Source organism: Lethenteron reissneri, unplaced genomic scaffold (assembly GCF_015708825.2).
Source record: "Lethenteron reissneri isolate LAM-NWPU_2019-01 unplaced genomic scaffold, ASM1570882v1 scaffold_1638, whole genome shotgun sequence".
Taxonomy (NCBI): Eukaryota; Metazoa; Chordata; class Hyperoartia; order Petromyzontiformes; family Petromyzontidae; genus Lethenteron; species Lethenteron reissneri.
In genome coordinates, this window is record NW_026891375.1 from 1,058,113 (window position 1) to 1,071,790 (window position 13,678).

At 53.9% G+C, this 13,678-nt stretch overlaps 1 protein-coding gene across 1 annotated transcript in view; it reads left to right on the forward strand.

Annotated features, from left to right (window-relative positions):
• Positions 1-13,678, forward strand: part of LOC133362953 (SLIT and NTRK-like protein 2) — a 123,805-nt gene that overhangs the window by 10,949 nt on the left and 99,178 nt on the right. The window contains exons 2-6 of the mRNA XM_061581930.1: positions 864-995; positions 5,453-5,620; positions 7,871-7,975; positions 11,594-11,700; positions 13,358-13,478. Of these exons, the coding sequence (XP_061437914.1) occupies positions 864-995; positions 5,453-5,620; positions 7,871-7,975; positions 11,594-11,700; positions 13,358-13,478 (633 nt within the window). The remainder of the gene's footprint in view (positions 1-863; positions 996-5,452; positions 5,621-7,870; positions 7,976-11,593; positions 11,701-13,357; positions 13,479-13,678) is intronic.

Here is a 13,678-nt window from a genome sequence, read left to right on the forward strand (position 1 = left end):
GTGGGTGGGGTGGGGTGGGGTGGGTGGGTGGGGTGGGTGGGGTGGGTGGGTGGGTGGGGTGGGGTGGGTGGGTGGGGTGGGTGGGGTGGGTGGGGTGGGGTGGGGTGGGGTGGGGTGGGGTGGGGTGGGGTGGGTGGGTGGGGTGGGGGTGGGTGGGGTGGAGGTGGGTGGGGTGGGTTGTGGTGGGATGGGTGGGGTGGGGTGAGGGTGGGGTGGGGTGGGTGGGGGTGGGGTGGGGTAGGGTGGGGTGGGGTGGGGTGAGGGTGGGGTGGGGTGGGGGTGGGGGTGGGGTGGGGTGGGTGGGGTGGGGTGGGGGTGGGGTGGGTGGGGGTGGGGTGGGGTGGGGGTGAGGTGGGGTGAGGGTGGGGTGGGGTTAGGGGTGGGGGTGGGGTGGGGGTGGGGTGGGGTGGGGTGGGGGTTGGGTGGGGGTTGGGTGGGGTGGGTGGGGGTGGGGTGGGGTGGGGGTGAGGTGGGGTGAGGGTGGGGTGGGGTTAGGGGTGGGGGTGGGGTGGGGGTGGGGTGGGGTGGGGTGGGGTGGGGTTGGGTGGGGGTTGGGTGGGGGTGGGGCGTTAGAGGGGGGTTGGGGTTGTGTATAGGTCGCTTGTTCTCCTCTGCGTCCACCCATCACTTCACGTGACATCGCGTGACCCCACATGACCTCGTGTCCACCCCCCGTAACCCAACAATAACCCTTTGTGACCCCACATGACCCCGTGACCCCATGCCCCCCACAATAACCCCACAATGACCCCACATGACCCCCCCCCCCGTGACCCTGTGACTCCGTGACTCCCCCAGGTGACCCCACAATGACCCCACAATGACCCCACATGACCCCCCGCATGAACCCGTGACCCCCACAGGTGACTGAGTACATCTTCGTGATCTTCATGAGCGTTGAGCTGCTGCTCAAGATCCTGGCGGACGGCCTCTTTTTCACGCCCACGGCCATCATCAAGGACTTCGGCGGAGTCATGGACATCTTCATCTACCTGGTAGCCCCTCGCCAGAGGTCGCAAGCGGGTTTTGATTCCTTACCCCCCGTACCCGTACCCGGCCGCACCAGGGTCGCAAACGGGTACCCGTACTCGTACCCTACCCGATACCCGGCTACCCGTACCCTACCCGTACCCGTACCCTACCCGTGCCCATACCCTACCCGATACCCGTACCCTCCCCGATACCCGGCTACCCGTACCCTACCCGTACCCGTACCCTACCCGTGCCCATACCCTACCCGTACCCGTACCCTACCCGATACCCGTACCCTACCCGTACCTGTACCCTACCCGATACCCGTACCCTACCCGTGCCCATATCCTACCCGATACCCGTACCCTACCCGATACCCGGCTACCCGTACCCTACCCGTACTCGTACCCTACCCGATACCCGTACCCTACCCGATACCCGGCTACCCGTACCCTACCCGTACCCGTACCCTACCCATACCCATACCCTACCCGATACCCAGCTACCCGTACCCTACCCGTACCCGTACCCTACCCGATACCCGGCTACCCGTACCCTACCCGTACCTGTACCCTACCTGTACCCGTACCCTCCCCGATACCCGGCTACCCGTACCCTACCCGTACTCGTACCCTACCCGATACCCGGCTACCCGTACCCTACCCGTACTCGTACCCTACCCGTACTCGTACCCTACCCGATACTCGGCTACCCGTACCCTACCCGTACTCGTACCCTACCCGTACCCGTACCCTCCCCGATACCCGGCTACCCGTACCCTACCCGTACCCGTACCCTACCCGTACTCGTACCCTACCCGATACCCGTACCCTACCCGATACCTGGCTACCCGTACCCTACCCGATACTCGTACCCTACCCATACTTGTACCCTACCCGTACTCGTACCCTACCCGATACCCGTACCCTACCCGATACCTGGCTACCCGTACCCTACCCGATACTCGTACCCTACCCGTACTCGTACCCTACCCGTACCCGTACCCTACCCGATACCCGTACCCTACCCGATACTCGTACCCTACCCGATACCCGGCTACCCGTAACCTACCCGATACCCGGCTACCCGTACCCTACCCGTACCCGTACCCTACCCGATACCCGGATACCCGTACCCTACCCGATACCCAGCTACCCGTACCCTACCCGTACTCGTACCCTACCCGTACCCGTACCCTACCCGATACCCGGCTACCCGTACCCTACCCATAGTCGTACCCTACCCGTACCCGTACCCTACCCGATACTCGTACCCTACCCGATACCCGGCTACCCGTACCCTACCCATACTCGTACCCTACCCGTACCCGTACCCTACCCGATACCCGTACCCTCCCCGATACCCGGCTACCCGTACCCTACCCGTACCCGTACCCTACCCGATACCCGTACCCTCCCCGATACCCGGCTACCCGTACCCTACCCGTACTCGTACCCTACCCGTACCCGTACCCTACCCGATACCCGTACCCTACCCGATACCCGGCTACCCGTACCCTACCCGATACCCGTACCCGGCCGGGTACAGGTAGGGTACGGGTATCGGGTACCCGATTGCGACCTCTGGGATGAAGCCATGTTGCAGGCGCGGGTGGGTTGATTCTAGGAACTTGAATTGTGAGAAGAGACAAGACGTTGGGAAATGAGTGACAAACGGTGACTCACCAGTGACTCACGGCCTACCCGTACCCGTACCCGGCCGCACCAGGGTCGCAAACGGGTACCTGTACCTGGCCGGGTACGGGTAGCCGGGTATCGGGTAGGGTACGGGTATCGGGTACCCGGTTGCGACCTCTGACCCTCGCCTACCGCGCTACCACCCTCACTCGCCTACCTGGTTGGCCTTCACTCGGCTACCCTGGTGTCCATGGACATGTTCGTCTCGCTCAGGGGTCCTCAAACTACGGCCCGCGGGCCACATGCGGCCCGCCGAGGACATTTATTCGGCCCATGGTCACTAATTGGGGTGCGGTGGTGAGCACTCATTGGGCCGCGCTGGTGAGCACTGATTGGGCTGCGCTGGTGAGCACTCATTGGGCTGCGCTGGTGAGCACTCATTGGACTGCGCTGGTGAGCACTGATTGGGCCGCGCTGGTGAGCACTCATTGTGCTGCGCTGGTGAGCACTCATTGGGTTGCGCTGGTGAGCACTCATTGGGTTGCGCTGGTGAGCACTAATTGGGCTGTGCTGGTGAGCACTCATTGGGTTGCGCTGGTGAGCACTCATTGGGCTGCGCTGGTGAGCACTCATTGGGCTGCGCTGGTGAGCACTGATTGGGCTGCGCTGGTGAGCACTGATTGGGCTGCGCTGGTGAGCACTCATTGGGCTGCGCTGGTGAGCACTGATTGGGCTGCGCTGGTGAGCACTGATTGGGCTGCGCTGGTGAGCACTCATTGGGCTGCGCTGGTGAGCACTAACTGGGCTGCGCTGGTGAGCACTCATTGGACTGCGCTGGTGAGCACTGATTGGGCTGCGCTGGTGAGCACTCATTGGGCTGCGCTGGTGAGCACTCATTGGGCTGCGCTGGTGAGCACTCATTGGGCTGCGCTGGTGAGCACTCATTGGGCTGCGCTGGTGAGCACTCACTGGGCTGCGCTGGTGAGCACTGACTGGGCTGCGCTGGTGAGCACTCATTGGGCTGCGCTGGTGAGCACTCACTGGGCTGCGCTGGTGAGCACTCATTGGCTGCGCTGGTGAGCACTCACTGGGCTGCGCTGGTGAGCACTAACTGGGCTGCGCTGGTGAGCACTCATTGGGCTGCGCTGGTGAGCACTCATTGGGCCGCGCTGGTGAGCACTAATTGGGCTGCGCTGGTGAGCACTGATTGGGCTGCGCTGGTGAGCACTCATTGGGCCGCGCTGGTGAGCACTCATTGGGCTGCGCTGGTGAGCACTGACTGGGCTGCGCTGATGAGCACTCATTGGGCTGCGCTGGTGAGCACTCATTGGGCTGCGCTGGTGAGCACTGACTGGGCTACGCTGGTGAGCACTCATTGGGCTGCGCTGGTGAGCACTCATTGAGCTGCGCTGGTGAGCACTCATTGGGCTGCGCTGGTGAGCACTGATTGGGCTGCGCTGGTGAGCACTCATTGGGCCGCGCTGGTGAGCACTCATTGGGCTGCGCTGGTGAGCACTGACTGGGCTGCGCTGGTGAGCACTCATTGGGCTGCGCTGGTGAGCACTCATTGGGCTGCGCTGGTGAGCACTGACTGGGCTACGCTGGTGAGCACTCATTGGGCTGCGCTGGTGAGCACTCATTGAGCTGCGCTGGTGAGCACTCATTGGGCTGCGCTGGTGAGCACTGATTGGGCTGCGCTGGTGAGCACTCATTGGGCCGCGCTGGTGAGCACTCATTGGGCTGCGCTGGTGAGCACTGACTGGGCTGCGCTGGTGAGCACTCATTGGGCTGCGCTGGTGAGCACTCATTGAGCTGCGCTGGTGAGCACTCATTGGGCTGCGCTGGTGAGCACTCATTGAGCTGCGCTGGTGAGCACTCATTGGGCTGCGCTGGTGAGCACTCATTGGGTTGCGCTGGTGAGCACTGATTGGACTGCGCTGGTGAGCACTCATTGGGCTGCGCTGGTGAGCACTCATTGAGTGCGCTTGTGAGCACTCATTGGGTTGCGCTGGTGAGCACTCATCGGGCTGCGCTGGTGAGCACTCATTGGGCTGCGCTGGTGAGCACTCATTGGGCTGCGCTGGTGAGCACTCATTGGGCTGCGCTGGTGAGCACTCATTGGGCTGCGCTGGTGAGCACTCATTGGGCTGCGCTGGTGAGCACTCATTGGGCTGCGCTGGTGAGCACTCATTGGGCTGCGCTGGTGAGCACTCATTGGGCTGCGCTGGTGAGCACTCATTGGGCTGCGCTGGTGAGCACTGGCCCCCTGTTTAAAAGTTTGAGGACCCCTGGTCTAGCTGGTACAGGCTCTGGGTGTGAGTCTGTGTCTCAGGCTCTGGGTGTAGCTGAGTCTGTGGCTGGCTCACTGTGTGAGTCTGTGTCTCAGGCTGAGTGTGAGTCTGTGTCTCAGGCTGGGTGAGTGTGAGTCTGTGTTTCAGGCTGGGTGTGAGTCTGTGTCTGAGGCTGGGTGTGAGTCTGTGTCTCAGGATGGGTGTGAGTCTGTATCTCAGGCTGGGTGTGAGTCTGTCTCAGGCTGGGTGTAGCTGAGTCTGTATCTCAGGCTGGGTGTGAGTCTGTGTCTCAGGCTGAGTGTGAGTCTGTGTCTCAGGCTGGGTGTGAGTCTGTGTCTCAGGCTGAGTGTGAGTCTGTGTCTCAGGCTGGGTGAGTGTGAGTCTGTGTCTCAGGCTGGGTGTGACTCTGTGTCTCAGGCTCTGGGTGGAGCTGAGTCTGTGGCTGGCTCACTGTGTGAGTCTGTGTCTCAGGCTCTGGGTGTAGCTGAGTCTGTGGCTGGCTCAGTGTGTGAGTCGTTGGCTCGTGGCTCTACCCATCAACCCCGTTTGCAGGTGAGCCTCATCTTCCTGTGCTGGCTGCCACGCTCGGTGGCTCCCAGCTCGGGCGTGCAGCTGCTGCTGGTTCTGCGCTGCCTCCGACCGCTGCGCATCTTCAAGCTCGTGCCGCAGATGAGGAAGGTGGTCAGGGAGGTGTTCAGCGGCTTCAAGGAGATCTTCCTGGTGAGGAATGCTGGCGGAACGCAACCCCCGCCGTTAACACTGATCACTATGGGGAAGCCTGTTTCGCATAAAGTATTTTTTCCGCTTCGTAATCGATCGTCGTGGCGACGATGCCGGAGGAGCATCCTCCAGGTGAGCACTGCTGCTCCCGCCATCGTCACCGCGACGAGAATGATGGCAATGTCGTCGTGGCGACCAACGTCGCTATGACGATGACGAGAACGGTCGTCGTGGCGACCAACGTCGCTATGACGATGACGATGACGGTCGTCGCGGCGACCAACGTCGCTATGACGATGACGAGAACGGTCGCCGTGGCGACCAATGTCGCTATGACGATGACGAGAACGGTCGTCGTGGCGACCAACGTCGCTATGACGATGACGAGAACGGTCATCGTGGCGACCAACGTCGCTATGACGATGACGAGAACGGTCGTCGTGGCGACCAACGTTGCTATGACGATGACAGCGATAATCGGGGATTTGTAACCACGTGGCTCTGTGGCCACGTGGCTCTGTGACCACGTGACTCTGTGAACACGTGGCTCTGTGGCCACGTGGCTCTGTGACCACGTGGCTCTGTAACCACGTGGCTCTGTAACCACGTGGCTCTGTAACCACGTGGCTCTGTGACCACGTGGCTCTGTAACCATGACGCTCTGTGACCACGTGGCTCTGTAACCATGACGCTCTGTAACCTCGTGGCTCTGTGACCACGTGGCTCTGTAACCACGTGGCTCTGTGACCACGTGGCTCTGTGACCACGTAGCTCTGTGACCACGTGGCTCTGTAACCACGTGGCTCTGTAACCACGTGGCTCTGTAACCACGTGGCTCTGTAACCACGTGGCTCTGTAACCATGACGCTCTGTAACCATGACGCTCTGTAACCATGACGCTCTGTAACCATGACGCTCTGTGACCACGTGGTTCTGCGACCACGTGGCTCTGCGACCACGTGGCTCTGCGACCACGTGGCTCTGCGACCACGTGGCTCTGCGACCACGTGGCTCTGCGACCACGTGGCTCTGCGACCACGAGGCTCTGCGACCACGTGGCTCTGCGACCACGTGGCTCTGCGATCACGTGGCTCTGCGACCACGTGGCTCTGCGACCACGTGGCTCTGCGACCACGTGGCTCTGCGACCACGAGGCTCTGCGACCACGTGGCTCTGCGACCACGTGGCTCTGCGATCACGTGGTTCTGTGACCACGTGGCTCTGTGACCACGTGGTTCTGTGACCACGTGACTCTGCGACCACGAGGCTCTGCGACCACGAGGCTCTGCGACCACGTGACTCTGCGACCACGAGGCTCTGCGACCACGAGGCTCTGCGACCACGAGGCTCTGTGATCACGTGGCTCTGTAACCATGACGCTCTGTGACCACGTGGCTCTGTGACCACGTGGCTCTGTAACCATGACGCTCTGTGACCACGTGGCTCTGTGACCACGTGGCTCTGTAACCATGACGCTCTGTGACCACGTGGCTCTGTGACCACGTGGCTCTGTAACCATGACGCTCTGTAACCACGTGGCTCTGTGATCACGTGGCTCTGTAACCACGTGGCTCTGTGATCACGTGGCTCTGTGACCACGTGGCTCTGTGACCACGTGGCCCTGTGATCACGTGGCTCTGTAACCATGACGCTCTGTAACCACGTGGCTCTGTGATCACGTGGCTCTGTGACCACGTGGCTCTGTGACCACGAGGCTCTGTGACCACGTGGCTCTGTGACCACGAGGCTCTGTGACCACGTGACTCTGTGACCACGTGGCTCTGTGACCACGTGGCTCTGTGACCACGTGGCTCTGTGACCACGTGGCTCTGTGATCACGTGGCTCTGTGATCACGTGGCTCTGTGACCACGTGGCTCTGTAACCACGAGGCTCTGTGACCACGTGACTCTGTGACCACGTGGCTCTGTGACCACGTGACTCTGTGACCACGTGGCTCTGTAACCACGTGACTCTGTAACCACGTGGCTCTGTAACCACGTGACTCTGTGACCACGTGGCTCTGTGACCACGTGGCTCTGTGACCACGTGGCTCTGTGACCACGTGGCTCTGTGACCACGAGGCTCTGTGACCACGTGGCTCTGTGACCACGAGGCTCTGTGACCACGAGACTCTGTGACCACGTGGCTCTGTGACCACGTGGCTCTGTGACCACGTGGCTCTGTGACCACGTGGTTCTGTGACCACGTGGCTCTGTAACCACGTGGCCCTGTGATCTGCGCTGTGACAGGTCTCCATCCTGCTGCTCACCCTGATGTTCGTGTTTGCGAGCTTCGGGGTTCAGCTGTTTGCGGGGAAACTCGCAAAGTGCAACGACCCTCACGTCGTGCTCGAGGTGAGAGACGCCCTCCTTTCGCTACGCTACACTACATGCTACTCTACACGCTACACTACACGCAACACTACATGCTACTCTACACTACATGCTACACGCTACATTACTCTACACGCTACTCTACACGCTACTCTACACGCTACACTACACACTACACTACACGCTACACTACACGCTACACTACACACTACTCTACACGCTACTCTACACGCTACACTACACACTACACTACACGCTACTCTACACGCTACTCTACACGCTACACTACACACTACACTACACACTACACTACACGCTACTCTACACGCTACTCTACACGCTACTCTACACGCTACACTACACACTACACTACACGCTACTCTACACGCTACTCTACACGCTACTCTACACGCTACACTACACACTACACTACACGCTACTCTACACGCTACTCTACACGCTACACTACACACTACACACTACACTACACGCTACACTACACACTACTCTACACGCTACTCTACACGCTACACTACACGCTACACTACACGCTACTCTACACGCTACTCTACACGCTACACTACACGCTACACTACACGCTACTCTACACGCTACACTACACGCTACTCTACACGCTACTCTACACGCTACACGCTACTCTACACGCTACACTACACGCTACTCTACACGCTACTCTACACGCTACACGCTACTCTACACGCTACTCTACACGCTACACTACACGCTACTCTACACGCTACACTACACGCTACTCTACACGCTACTCTACACGCTACACTACACGCTACTCTACACGCTACACTACACGCTACTCTACACGCTACTCTACACGCTACACTACACACTACACTACACACTACACTACACGCTACTCTACACGCTACTCTACACACTACATTACACGCTACACTACACGCTACACTACATGCTACACTACATGGTACTCTACACTACATGCTACACGCTACATTACACTACACGCTACACTACACGCTACACTACACGCTACTCTACACGCTACACTACACGCTACTCTACACGCTACACTACACGCTACACTACACGCTACACTACACGCTACTCTACACGCTACTCTACACGCTACACTACACGCTACACTACACGCTACACTACATGCTACACGCTACACTACACTCTACACTACATGCTACACGCTACATTACACTACATGCTACACTACACGCTACACTTCATGCTACACTACACGCTACACTACACGCTACTCTACACGCTACACTACACGCTACACTACGCTACATGCTACACGCTACACTACGCTACACGCTACACTACACTACATGCTACACTACGCTACACGCTACTCTACACGCTACACTACACGCTACACTACACACTACTCTAAATTACACTACACGCTACGTGCTACACTACACGCTACACTCCACGCCACACTACATGCTACTCTACACTACATGCTGCGCTGCAATATACTACACTACACGCTACGCTACACGCTACACTACACTACACGCTACTCTACACTACACTACACGCTACACTACACGCTACTCTACACGCTACTCTACACGCTACACTACACGCTACACTACATGCTACTCTACACTACACGCTACACTACACTACACGCTACACTACACTACACTACACGCTACTGTATACTATACGCTACTCTACACTACACTACATGCTACTCTACACTACACTACACGCTACACTACACTACACTACACGCTACACTACACTACACTACACGCTACTCTACACTACACTACACGCTACACTACACTACACTACACGCTACACTACACTACACGCTACACTACACTACACTACACGCTACACTACACGCTACTGTATACTATACGCTACTCTACACTACATGCTGCGCTGCACTATACTACACTACACGCTACTCTACACTACACTACACGCTACACTACACTACACGCTACTCTACACTACACGCTACACTACACTACACTACACGCTACACTACACGCTACACTACACGCTATACTACATGCTACGCTACACTAAACACACTATGCTACATGCTACACTACACGCTACACTACACGCTATACTACACTACATGCTACACTACACTATAGGAAGAGTGCGTGGGAATGTGTATGTATCTGTGTGTATGTATCTGTGTGTATGTATCTGTGTGTGTGTATCTGTGTGTATGTATCTGTGTGTATGTATCTGTGTGTATGTATCTGTGTGTATGTATCTGTGTGTATGTATCTGTGTGTATGTATCTGTGTGTATGTATCTGTGTGTGTGTTGTTTGTGTATGTGTGTGTATATGTATCTGTGTGTGTGTTGTGTGTGTGTATGTGTGTGTGTGTGGTGTGTGTGTGTGTGATGTATGTGTGTATGTATCTGTGTGTGTATGTGTCTGTGTGTATGTGTCTGTGTGTATGTATGTGTCTGTGTGTATGTATCTGCGTGTGTATTGTGTGTGTATGTGCGTGTATGTATCTGTGTGTGTGTTGTGTGTGTGTGTATGTATCTGTGTGTGTGTATATATCTGTGTGTGTGTGTCGTGGTGGTGGTGGTGGTGGTGCAGGAGGAGTGTGTGTATATATCTATCTGTGTGTGTGTATGTGTGTGTGTATCTGTGTGTGTGTGTATATATCTGTGTGTGTGTGTGTCGTGGTGGTGGTGGTGCAGGAGGAGTGTGTGTATATATCTATCTATCTGTGTGTATGTGTGTGTGTATCTGTGTGTGTGTATATATATATATGTGTGTGTGTGTGTGTCGTGGTGGTGGTGGTGCAGGAGGAGTGTGTGTATATATCTATCTGTGTGTGTGTATGTGTGTGTGTATCTGTGTGTGTGTGTATATATCTGTGTGTGTGTGTGTCGTGGTGGTGGTGCAGGAGGAGTGTGTGTATATATCTATCTGTGTGTGTGTATGTGTGTGTGTATCTGTGTGTGTGTGTATATATCTGTGTGTGTGTGTCGTGGTGGTGGTGGTGCAGGAGGAGTGTGTGTATATATCTATCTGTGTGTGTGTATGTGTGTGTGTATCTGTGTGTGTGTGTATATATCTGTGTGTGTGTGTCGTGGTGGTGGTGGTGGTGGTGCAGGAGGAGTGTGTGTATATATCTATCTGTGTGTGTGTATGTGTGTGTGTATCTGTGTGTGTGTATATATCTGTGTGTGTGTGTCGTGGTGGTGGTGGTGGTGGTGCAGGAGGAGTGTGTGTATATATCTATCTGTGTGTGTGTATGTGTGTGTGTATCTGTGTGTGTGTGTATATATCTGTGTGTGTGTGTGTCGTGGTGGTGGTGCAGGAGGAGTGTGTGTATATATCTATCTGTGTGTGTGTATGTGTGTGTGTATCTGTGTGTGTGTATATATCTGTGTGTGTGTGTCGTGGTGGTGGTGGTGGTGGTGGTGCAGGAGGAGTGTGTGTATATATCTATCTGTGTGTGTGTATGTGTGTGTGTATCTGTGTGTGTGTGTATATATCTGTGTGTGTGTGTGTCGTGGTGGTGGTGCAGGAGGAGTGTGTGTATATATCTATCTGTGTGTGTGTATGTGTGTGTGTATCTGTGTGTGTGTGTATATATCTGTGTGTGTGTCGTGGTGGTGGTGGTGCAGGAGGAGTGTGTGGGCATCTTCCGCATCAACGTGAGCGTCTCCAAGACGCTGAACCTGAAACTGCGTCCCGGGGAGAAGAAGCCGGGCTTCTGGGTCCCCAGGGTCTGGTGAGAACAACAACAATAACAACAACAATAACAACAACACAACAACAACACAACAACAATAACAGCAATAACAACAACTCAACAACAACACTAGCCACAACACAACGACAATAAACACAACACAACAACACAAAGCATAACAGCACAACAACAATAACACAACAACAACAACACAACAACATAACAACACAACAATAACAACAACAATAATACAACAATAACAACCACTCAACAACAACACTAGCCACAACACAACGACAATAAAGCACAACACAACAACACAAAAACATAACGACACAACAACAATAACAACACAACAACAACACAACAACATAACAACACAACAATAACAACAACAATAATACAACAATAACAACCACTCAACAACAACACTAGCCACAACACAACGACAATAAAGCACAACACAACAACACAAAAACATAACGACACAACAACAATAACAACACAACAACAACATGAAAACATAACAACACAACAACAACACTAACAACACAACAACAACACAACAGCGGGTTCGTAGCGCTGAACGCTGTGTTGTTGTTGAGTGGTTGTTATTGTTGTTGTTGAGTGGTTGTTGTTGTTGTGTCGTGCTATTGTTGTTGTGTTGTTTTGTTCTAGTTGGGTGTAAGGTTGTTGTATTGTTGTTGTTATTGTTGTTGTTGTTGTGTTGTTAATATTGTTGTCGTTGTGTTATTGTTGTTGTGTTGTTACTATTGTTGTTGTTGTGTCGTGCTATTGTTGTTGTGTTGTTCTAGTTGGGTGTAAGGTTGTTGTATTGTTGTTGTTGTGTTGTTAATATTGTTGTTGTGTTATTGTTGTTGTGTTATTGTTGTTGTGTTGTTGTGCTGTTATTGGTGTTGTGTTGTTAATATTGTTGTCGTTGTTGTGTTATTGTTGTTAATATTGTTGTTGTCGTGTTATTGTTGTTGTGTTGTTACTATGTTGTTGTTGTGTTATTGTTGTTGTGTTGTTACTATGTTGTTGTTGTGTTATTATTGCCGCTGTGTTGTGGCTAGTGTTGTTGTTGAGTGGTTGTTATTGTTGTTGTGTTATTGTTGTTGCGTTGTTACTGTTGTTATTGGTGTTATTATTGTTGTGTTATTGTTGTTGTTGTTATTGTTGGTGTTGTTATTGTTGGTGTTGTTTTTGTTGTTATTGTTGTTGTTATTGTTATTATTGTTGTTGTTATTGTTGTTGTTATTTTTGTTGTTTTTATTATTGATATTGTTATTGTTGATATTGTTATTGTTGCTATTGCTTTTATTGTTGTTGTTATTGTTGTTATTGTTGTTGTTGTTATTGCTATTTTTGTTGTTGTTATTGTTGATATTGTTGATATTGTTATTGTTGATATTGTTATTGTTGCTATTGTTGTTATTGTTGTTATTGTTGTTGTTGTTTTTGTTGATATTGTTATTGTTGCTATTGCTGTTATTGTTGTTTGTTATTGTTGTTATGTTGTTATTGTTATTGTTGCTATTGTTATTGTTGATATTGTTATTGTTGCTAATGTTGTTGTTGTTTTTGTTGATATTGTTATTGTTGATATTGTTATTGTTGCTATTGCTGTTATTGTTGTTATTGTTGTTATTGTTGTTATTGTTATTGTTGTTATTGTGGTTGTTGTTGTGTCCAGGGCGAACCCTCGTAACTTCAACTTCGACAACGTGGGCAGCGCCATGCTCGCTCTCTTCGAGGTGCTGTCACTCAAGGGCTGGGTCGAGGTCAGGGACGTCATCATCCAGCGCGTGGGGCCGGTGAGAGAGAGCGCACACACACTCACACGTACGCACGTGTACACACACACACGTGTACACACAACGTGTAACACCACACTGTACACACACACACGGGACGCTCTCCATCTCTTGGGGCCCGTGAGAGAGTTCACGCACACACACTCACACGTACACACGGCACCCACACACGTGTACACACCACACACACGTGTACACAC